This window comes from Loa loa (assembly GCF_000183805.2).
Source record: "Loa loa unplaced genomic scaffold supercont3.652, whole genome shotgun sequence".
NCBI classification, from domain to species: Eukaryota; Metazoa; Nematoda; class Chromadorea; order Rhabditida; family Onchocercidae; genus Loa; species Loa loa.
Genome location: NW_018108832.1, coordinates 5,560 through 15,712, shown reverse-complemented (window position 1 = coordinate 15,712; position 10,153 = coordinate 5,560). Strand labels below are relative to the sequence as shown.

General features: G+C 33.1%; 5 protein-coding genes across 5 annotated transcripts in view; 3 read left to right on the top strand and 2 right to left on the bottom strand.

Annotated features, from left to right (window-relative positions):
* Window positions 1-912: 912 nt before the first annotated feature.
* Window positions 913-1,780, top strand: LOAG_09564 (hypothetical protein). The gene is made up of 3 exons (XM_020447966.1): window positions 913-1,039; window positions 1,147-1,297; window positions 1,491-1,780. The coding sequence occupies exons 2-3, from the start codon at window positions 1,159-1,161 to the stop codon at window positions 1,610-1,612; spliced, it is 261 nt and encodes an 86-aa protein (XP_020301855.1). The 5' UTR covers window positions 913-1,039; window positions 1,147-1,158; the 3' UTR covers window positions 1,613-1,780.
* A 537-nt stretch (window positions 1,781-2,317) lies between these two features.
* LOAG_09563 (acidic ribosomal protein 1) lies at window positions 2,318-2,903 on the bottom strand (the record flags this gene model as incomplete). The annotated part of the gene is made up of 2 exons (XM_003145088.1): window positions 2,318-2,503; window positions 2,736-2,903. 2 exons carry the CDS (start codon window positions 2,901-2,903, stop codon window positions 2,318-2,320), a joined length of 354 nt encoding a protein of 117 aa, XP_003145136.1.
* A 455-nt stretch (window positions 2,904-3,358) lies between these two features.
* LOAG_09561 (60S ribosomal protein L27a) lies at window positions 3,359-4,170 on the bottom strand (the record flags this gene model as incomplete). Its single annotated transcript, XM_003145087.1, has 2 exons — window positions 3,359-3,637; window positions 4,006-4,170. 2 exons carry the CDS (start codon window positions 4,168-4,170, stop codon window positions 3,359-3,361), a joined length of 444 nt encoding a protein of 147 aa, XP_003145135.1.
* A 1,374-nt stretch (window positions 4,171-5,544) lies between these two features.
* Window positions 5,545-8,321, top strand: LOAG_09558 (prohibitin complex protein 1). The gene is made up of 6 exons (XM_003145086.2): window positions 5,545-5,659; window positions 6,301-6,462; window positions 6,687-6,829; window positions 7,180-7,296; window positions 7,582-7,749; window positions 8,005-8,321. The coding sequence occupies exons 1-6, from the start codon at window positions 5,563-5,565 to the stop codon at window positions 8,146-8,148; spliced, it is 831 nt and encodes a 276-aa protein (XP_003145134.1). The 5' UTR covers window positions 5,545-5,562; the 3' UTR covers window positions 8,149-8,321.
* Window positions 8,322-8,776: 455 nt separating this feature from the next.
* Window positions 8,777-10,153, top strand: part of LOAG_18898 (hypothetical protein) — a 3,989-nt gene continuing 2,612 nt past the window's right edge. Inside the window, exons 1-3 of the mRNA XM_020451560.1 lie at window positions 8,777-8,936; window positions 9,200-9,401; window positions 9,885-10,094. Coding sequence (XP_020304644.1) covers window positions 8,813-8,936; window positions 9,200-9,401; window positions 9,885-10,094 — 536 coding nt within the window. The 5' untranslated portion in view covers window positions 8,777-8,812. The remainder of the gene's footprint in view (window positions 8,937-9,199; window positions 9,402-9,884; window positions 10,095-10,153) is intronic.

Sequence of the window (10,153 nt, the reverse complement as noted above, 5' to 3'; positions counted from 1 at the left end):
TTGTAGAGAGAGAGAGAGAGAGAGAGAGGGAGAGAAAGAGTTAAAATGATAAAAATTTTTATTATTCTTGAAATTAATTTTTGGTACAATGTAACAGAGTTACAAATTTCTCTTTTTTTCCCACCACAAATTTGGGTAATTAAATTTTTTTTTTGGGTAATTAAATTTTAGATAAGTGAAATTAATACTAGCATACCATAATCATTACAAATTATAAAACATGAGTTTAAAATATTAAGCTTTAAATAAGGCTAAAATTAAAAAAAACTAAAATTGAAATTAAAATTAAAATTAAATCAAAATTAAAATTAAAAAGCTAAAACTAAAATTAAATTAAGCTTTAAATTAAGCATTAAGCTTTAAGCTTTAAAATATTAGCACAAAATAAATTCTAAGGATAATAATATGAAAAATAGAAGAAAGGAAAAAGTATCCTTCAGCTATCTGTATGACTTATATATACATCCTTCATGAATTATTTTTACCTTTATAAGGATATTAGCCATTTTTGTTAGCTCATAATGCTATTGATAAAACACTTTTTGTTAGCATACAATTAAACAAAGAGCACATATGCAAATTTTATACGGTTAATAACGCCTAACTTATATGCAAAAGAATTTTTAGTTAATTTTTAAATCTTAATCATGATCTATCCAACTTGATACATACAAATTAGCATATCATAACCTTATTAAATATTTTTATTTGCGATAGATTAATCCGAGGAAGTATTATCTATCGATCGATAATTGAATAACAACCAATCTTTTTGAGAGATTTTTATTGATAGAGGTTGAATTTACCTCTTTTTCAATTTCATTTTTAACTTTAAATGAAATAATTTACCGTATTGAAAAGCTAATTACTATATTACATTATCTTTTCCAGTTCAACTACTTCTGAGGAGGAGAAAATAAATGATCCAGGTACAGCAATAATAGAATATGGTAGGCAACAAAATCGCACAACGATTGTTCCATCTCAAAAATCAATAATCAATTCGGAAACTGAAAATGGAGAAAGTAAACGGAAAAAGGTTGAATTTTTTTTTTTTTGGTAATTTAAAAGTTTAGTATTATTTGAATGTATTAGTTTGGAAATTTTGTAGTATAGTATAATTATATCAAGTATAATTATTTACAGTATCTACGAAATATGATTAGTCCAACGGATGATTTACCTCATGGTTCCATTGATTCAGTAAAGATGAGAAATCCGAAAATATTTGAAGTGTCATCGGAAGTTTCGAAAAAGACAACCGGTGTACAAACGGATGAAACATTCGGGATGAATGGTAATGCTCATATCGATAACAGAGGATAAATTAGTGTATTTAAACTTCACTTCTTTGAATTACTAGGTTATTCTGGACTCATCTTCCAGAATTTAATTGTGAAGATATAATTTCAATAACCTTGTGCTTTATACTTTGGCTAAGTTTTGTCCTGAACTTTACCGAATATTTCAGACTTGCAAATAGCTTTCAGGAGACTTACAATCGATATCAAAACCCGTCCGTATTACTCAGCTTGTGCCGATAACAGTTATGCCGAAGGGACGATTAAAGCGTCCTGTTCGATCAATTCGCAGCAGGACTGACTCAATTTAAATTTTTTCTGAAATCCCGTGCCTTAATGTCTAAAACGCACTATGGTTTTTCCTTACAAAATATTTCAATCACGGGTATTTGTCAAACCAAAAATGCGGATAATCTGCATGATGTCTACCTCTCATATTTGTGAGCACTGTAAAAAACAATTTAGGTAGAAAGTTATGCGGAAATTATCCACCAACATTCTTCTCTTGGAATTTAGAATAGCCTTTAGATTTGATCTCATACTTCCTTTGTCAAATATTCCATAAGTGGTGCACTTGTGGACCTAACGACCCACAGAGTTCAGCTACCTCTCTAAGGATAACTTCACGCCTCTAAATTTCAACAGTGAACTTTCTAACAAAAGATATCAGTATAAACCAACATTTCTCTGAACTGAAACTCAATGCAGTATTATCCAATTGCAATAACTCAATGAATGGAAAACATACCCCCTCCTCCACCCTTTCTATAATTTCGCTTGACTTGAAAAATGAATTCTAATCATGCATTACGGCCAATCCTTCCATACAGCCAGCTCATTCTTTTTGAAATGTGATTTGTGAGTTTCTAATACTTGTGCCTTGCAGGATAGGTTCTACTTCCAAATGATGCTTGTGTGAAATTTTACCATTGAAGTGAAAAGTAGAAAAATAAACAAATTTGCGACTCAAAACAGCAACAGTACAAGCATACAAAATACGCTTTATGAGAAGTCATTTAGTCGAAAAGACCAAAACCCATATCATCATCTGACTCCTCTTTTGGCTCTTCCTTCTTCTTATCCTCTTTCTTCTCTTCAGGTGCTGCAGCAGGTGCTACTGCTGCTGCTGCAGAAGGTGCTGCTGCTCCTGTTGCTGCACCACCAGCACTACCAATACTTGAACTGATGTTAGTTATCAATGACTGAAAATATCACAGTGCATAATGACAACAAAATCTAGGAATTTTGACAACGTAAATCAGGAATCCCTGGGCTGTTTTTTTTAAAAAAAAAAACAAAGATATAATCTCACCTGGCCCCGCTGCTCTCATAAAACGCAAAATTTTCATTGAAAAACAACGACTTCCACGACCACTCCTCTCCCTCTTGAAAATTAAAACGGTAATAACAAAAACCACAAACTACCATACGTACCTTCACGTCAATTCCATCCAGAGCTTTAGCAAACAATCCTGGCCAGAATGGTTCCACATCAACATGTGCAGCCTTCAAGATCGTTGAGATCTTATCACCAGTAATTGCAACTTCATCATCTTGCAAAATAAGTGCTGCATAAACGCATGCCAGTTCCTGATTTGCCATTTTCCCTCTTTAGCAAGTGCACGTCGCTATCAAGCCTTAGCTCTATTTGAGAACAATGCACTATGTCTGAAGTAACATTCAAAGAAAAACTCATTTAAATCGATAATCTATTTTCCTCTATTTTACTGAAATTCGAAAATTCCGAAAAAAAAAGGAAAACTCCACTCATCAGATGCAGGCCCATATTTTCTAAAATATGAGTATTCCTAATACCTGACCACGTAAAACCGCAAGAGCGGCTGACCACGTTAAAGGATCGGCACCCTAATTTTCAATTTCAAGAATGAACTGCAAACATTTAAATCTATTTCATCCTACCAAACTTAAACATATAATTAACAGTGATAAATAAAAGTATGTCGAATAAACGACTAATTCCGACAACCGTTTTCAAATAATAATATTTAATCTTATTGAAACAATAACAAATACAGAGCGAAAAGGCATTAAAATTTTCATGCGACCAATACACATGCACCGCCTACTGCCTTGATTTTCTGTTCAGCAGAATGTGAGAAATATTTCGCTTTAACTATAACGGGCTGTTTCGGCAAAAGACCTTTGCCAAGAACTTTGAAATAACCAGCTCGAACTACATCAATTACTGGTGCCTTATCTTTCCTTTCCGCATAAACTTTCCGCAAATTCTCCGATACCAGTGACCACAGCTTATCAACGTTCACCGTCGGGCAGTACAATCGATTACGTCTCACATGATAATTTCGCATACCAACCTAAAAGAATTATTTAATGTATCACAAATAATATTAAAATATGCAAAAAATATGATCTATAAGCAGATGATCTGTATTACCACCCAGTCATTCCTAAATTTCCGGTGCAAGCATTTAACCCGTCATGTATAATCCATTCGATAATTATTTGCGTCTCAACTGTTAGAAGTTCGAATAAAGTCTGCTTATTTCTCAAACAAGACCAAAACAAAATATGAAAAAGGAAAAAGAAAAAGTTGTAGGTGGAAAAGAGAAAACTGTCCCCATCTTCCTCAAACAAAAGGATTGTCATGGAGAAGTGGAATGTAAATCTTAACAGCACGAAAGAAGATGATAAAATACTCTGCAAAAATAAGCAATAATGAAACCTTTCCAAAATAACCCGGATGGTATTTGTCGAAGTTGATGCGGTGATGATGTTGTCCACCGGCATTACCTCTACCACCTGGATGTTTACGATGTTTCCCAATACGTCCGTGTCCGTGCGATACATGACCTCTTAGTTTCCTTGTCTTCTTCTTTGATGTGGCCATCTAAATCTTGCAAAAGAAAAATAAGTTACCAAAGAATCGATTTCACTCCTTTGCAGATTACTTCAAGCTTGACCAAAAAGCTGCTAATACTGATGCTTTTATTAATGAGCAGATTGCATAAAATAATAGGAGGATAAAGTTACATAATGCATAATTCCTGGGACATTTAGGCCCACACGTACGATGTTAGGACATAACATGCGAAGGTAAGAAGCCAAATAAGGTACCATAAATGGTGAACCTAAAATGCAAGTCAGGCAAGAGGTACAATTCCAGCGCTACACCTGAGATAACCCATCCACTGCCTAATTTAACATCCCAAAAACCAATGCATTGCACCGTTTCAGACCAGAAATATGAAAATGAAATCCCAGGCTAAAAAAGTATTTGGTTGTCTCTACGTACATTCGTTCTGACCTATGCTTGGCTAAGTAAAACGATTGGATGGACTTTTCCGAGAAATTCTTTTTATTTGTTTAAAATCTCAACTGATAATATATGATAACAATATATTAAAGTGTATTTGAATGTGTATGTAAAACATCTCGCAGATGACCTTTAGTCACAATACGGCTAAGCTCTCATGATGAAGGTCATTGTCTAGATTGGCTTCTCAGAAAGTTTTATTACATACCACTATCAGTATTAGCAGTTTTAACATGAATAAAATGAATTCTCTCTGTTAGGGCTAATTTATCCATTCCTTTCGATGAACCTTTCTGCAAGCGATTTTTCTACTCTCTAGTGAGTAGAAGTCACCGGTTGGATATTTCTTACCTTAACTATTAGAAGACTATCAAATCTTAACTATTGATGATTTGCATAGAATCACTCAACCTCAAATTGTCGTATTTTCCGAAAATCATCCATTTATTTCTCTCTGTGAAGAATCCCCAAACACCTGCCATTGTATTTTTAGGGGTACTTTTTCTCTCTCTCTTTCTGGAGCACATCATTGTTTTCGATTGCTTTATCTGTTATGCAATCATTCAAGTCATTTTGATCTTTATGATGCTTACAAAGTTTTTACACTCACAATTGGCAGCTTGGCATTTGACTTTAAACCTAAAATAACATATATAATTTCTCCTCATCAATTACCAGACAAAAATAGCTTTTTTATGAAACGGGTAGTATCTTTCCGGTTTATATTAGTTGTTTACTTTCATATATGCTAGTTCATTAGATAGTAAAAGATGGAAAGACCAGAAAGATCAGAGACGCTGTGGTTTGAGAATTATCATTGTATATTTTTAATTGTTAAAAGTATTATAAGTCATAATTTTCTGTTGTTAACTGAGTTAGGTCTTTTCAGGTGAACCAGATTGCATCACTCATGATTTCAATTAATGATAATTAGCTTTTGTTGTAGAGAAGGAAAAAAAAAGAAAAATGGCAGCAGTGGGAGAGAAATTGATGAAGCGTTTAATCCAACTTGGAGCTACGGTGGCTATTGGTGCCGGAGTGGTATCGAAGGCGTTGTATAATGGTTTGTTTTTTTTTGGCTTTACATGCTTCATTAGTGTTTTGTCAGTGGGCAGCTAAGAAATAGAGTACTAAATTCTACTGCTTTGTGGTGGAAATAAATGTTAAGTACTGAATGGTGGTAATCTTATAATCAAGCGACTAACTAAATAGTCGAACATTAATTTACGCTCATGTTTAGGCGGATAATACACTTTGTGTTCAATAAAATCATCTCTTAGGCATCAGTACTATTGACGACTGCATAAATTCATTGCTTAATTAAAAGTTTAGCAAATTTTAGGAACTTAGTTCGAAAGCTTCATTTATTCAAGCACTTTTTTGTATCAGTGATTAATATTTCAAATAAAATACTTCAATATATAAATAATAATGTTTCAAATAAAATTCAATGTAATATTTCAATTAAATTCTCAAGGAATGGAATATTAAACAGGCAAATGTTGAGAAATCAATGAGTTAAAAAGGATAAAGAAAACAGTAAAAAGTTAGAAGCATTAGTTTGTTTCTCTATTTACTGAGGGTGGTGCAGCTATCACATATAAAGGTTTTGAAATATAAGTGGTGTTTTTCAAGAATAACTCAATAGGTTTTTGTGAGAATTTAAGAAATAAAAAATCATAAATAAATCCTCTGTTATTACAGTCGATGGTGGACAACGAGCTGTAATCTTCGATCGCTTTACTGGAGTAAAACCTAACGTTCTCGGTGAAGGGACACATATGCTGATTCCAGGAATCCAAAAACCAATTATTTTTGATATTCGTTCAACCCCACGAGTTGTCTCCACGATTACAGGAAGTAAAGGTAGAGTGTTTTTTCTTTTTCTTTTTCTCAGAAGAAGGCTTTAGGAATTTCAAAATAAATTTGAAAAAATAAAGAGCACTCAAAAGGAATGAATAAATTCTTGTGGTAGTACGGGAGTTTCTAATAGTATGTAAATTTTTTCCATTACTATTAGAAACTTTCAGACAACTTTGAGGGTTATTCATTCCTTATAAGAATGGAAGGTGTTATCAATTTTATTTTAGATCTGCAAAATGTGCAAATAACATTGAGGATTTTGCATCGACCCGAACCGAGCAAGTTACCAAATATATATTTGAACATTGGACGTGACTATGCAGAGAGAGTACTACCTTCAATTACAAATGAAGTTTTAAAAGCTGTCGTTGTAAGTAATGTTTTTAAAGCATTAGCGCTATTTTTGTTTGTTATTGTTGAACGTTGAAGACGCAATTTGTTTTTCAACAAAATAACAGCATAAAAACTAATTACTTTTATAAGTGAGTTTCCCAAAAGGTACTGGAATATTCCCTCCAATCAGACTTGTTAAATCTTCCGCATTTGGCCTGCTGCCATATGTGCTGTTATTATTGCGCTAAGATTATTTGCCAGAATATATTAGTTTTTCGCTTATTATCATTTTTTCATCTTAAAAATACATAATTTTTCTCTACTTCTTCCGAGGAAATTTGCTTTTAAAAATCATGCCATCATTGAAACATTCATGTTCAATTTCAGGCTCAGTTCGATGCACATGAAATGATCACACAACGAGAAAGTGTCAGTCATAGAGTTTCGCTTGAATTATCGGAAAGAGCCAAACAGTTCGGCATTTTATTAGATGACATTGCCATTGTGAGTCTGATGAAGTTTTTTTATATAATATGAAATTCACTAGTCGTAATAACAGAAGGTTAGTGATCGGTCGATGCCAGAGAATGCAAGTTTATTCCTTCATTCTGCATACAACAGCAAAAGCACAGTGGTATCCACCATTCTGCCATTACTGAGTGTTACAGTAAAATAACTGATCGGAAAGTCCTATCAATAGCACAACGATTATGTAGTTTTCTATGCTTCAGAATTCAGTTGTAGTTTCTGTACGTTTCATAGTTTCTAAAATCCATAAAAATTTTTCAGACGCATTTATCTTTTGGACGGGAATTTACAGAGGCTGTAGAGATGAAACAGGTGGCACAGCAAGAAGCTGAAAAAGCTCGTTATCTCGTCGAAACAGCAGAACAGATGAAAATTGCAGCTGTAACAACTGCAGAAGGTGATGCACAGGCTGCCAAACTTCTAGCTCAGGTAAGGAATTTATGTGTTTGTATATTAATTATGTATGCATTTTTCTTATATATTTCGTTGCGAGACATCCCAGCGCAGTGACTTTGATTTTTATGAGATTCACATCTAGTAACAGCAGTTTTGAAAGGTTTAAAATTCCCATAATAACACAAATTGGCTCTTGGAAACTGTTCCCAAACAGTTATTTGTTCTCATGTTTTGACAAGAATGCTATGATTTAGTGAATTATGGATGGTATTAATGATATTGTTACAGGCATTCAAAGAAGCTGGTGATGGCTTAATCGAACTACGGAAAATTGAAGCTGCGGAAGAAATAGCCGAAAGGATGGCGAAGTCCCGAAATGTTGTGTATTTGCCGAATAACCAGAATGTACTCATGAATATACCAGCAATATAGCAAAATTAAATTTTCTTTGTTTAAGTGGTATTTCGTAACTAGTATATCATGCAGATTATTCAACTTTTTATTCCTTCTGGTATTAGTACTATTAGTGCTACGGTTCTTGTACTTGATTTTATTTTGTTACTGTTGTTATGAATTTGTTATGTTCCTACTTTCTTATTTTGCATAGTTTTATAAAATTTTTGCATTTTGCTTTATTTTTCAATACTTAGAGCGGTTAATTAACTGCTGATATATTTTATATTTTGAAACCTTTTATTGAATTGGTGTTTCAGATGCACTGAAATCGAATCTTAACCTGATTTATATCAATGCCTATGTTGCGTCCGGAATAGGCACAAGATTATGCGAAAATAAAACCAATTTATCTAAACTAAAAAGGAATATGTAAAATATTTCGTCCTGTCATATTGAAGTTGTTGTTATGATATTGCAAGCTGATTAGGATTCATTCCACTTAGTTCGTGCTTTTCGATGCAGAGCTGAGAAATTTTTTGGATTGATAGATATGTGGGAGTAGTAAGGGAAAAACTAAATCGTGTTCCTTGAATATTTTGAATTTGGAAAGGAATTTGAAAGAATATGATTATTATCGTATTATAAATGTTATTTATTCATGCGCTTCCAGGAAAAACAATTTGGATTTGTGAAAAGCAAAATGCCCTTGTCTTGTCGATTTTATGCAAATCAATTTCCGGATGTGGAGGATACGGTTATGGTAAATATACGCCAAATCGCTGAGATGGGCGCATACGTATCGCTATTGGAATATAATAATATAGGTATATTCCAAAATAATATCAGTATTATTTGCTTTTTGGTATTTTCTACAAAATTCAAGTGTATAATGAGGGGAATTTGACGATGCAACGATGGATCACGAATCGTTTAAACCTATTGTATTATTGTAAGTAACTGCTGAAGCGTTATTGTCTAACTATGGCGAAGCATCGAAGATAGTAATAGTAATATCAAGATATTTCTAAATTCTGCACTACACCTACTTATTTAAGTATTTTAATTAGTTAATGTCAATATATTGCAGAAGGTATGATATTGCTATCAGAGCTTTCACGTCGACGTATCCGTTCAGTAAATAAGTTAATCCGAGTTGGTCGAAATGAGTGTGTTGTTGTTATACGTGTTGATAAGGAGAAAGGTTATATTGATTTATCGAAGAGACGAGTTTATTCGAAGGATTCGATACAATGTGAGGAGCGGTTCGCTAAAGCTAAAGCTGTCAATAGGTAAGTGACCCAATTGGTGAAATTGTTGTTTAATTTCCTAGTTTTTACTTAAGCTTCTCGATACATTGTAAGTGAACTGTCTGGTGAAAGTAGCCTTGCACAAATTCTGTTGTCTTAATGAATGATATTGAACGGCAGAGGTGTTTTCTTATATTAATCATCGGAATTGCTTGACCCTAAAGTCCATCCTTTTTCGGATCCATTAAGATGCTAGCATACGTTGATCTGTGGTGTTTTATCGATGTGCTTTCTTGGTTTGCTGGTTTACAGTATTAATAATTTAATAATAAATTGCAGCATTCTTTCTCTTATGTCGGAAGGATTGGTACTGTCAGCTTTCTAAAGTTTTTAAAAATTGATGAAATATAATAAAAATTGCATTACTTATTTTTCTCTAACCCTAATTTTTGATTATAATGATGATGATGGACCTAATTTTTGATTATATAAGTTAAACAATATCCGCTAATTTCACAATTTTAGTATCCTTCGGCATGTAGCCGACCAATTGGGTTATGATTCCGAAGAGCAACTGGAAGAGCTATATGATAAAACAGCATGGTATTTCGACAGAAAATTGAAGAGAAAAGGAGCGGCGTTTGATATTTTTAAGAAAGCTATCACTGATCCAACTGCTCTAGATGAATGCGATATAACGCCGGATATTCGTAAAAAGCTTTTGATAGATATTAAGTAAGTTGTTTAAGTTTATATATATATATATATATATATATATATATATATATATATAT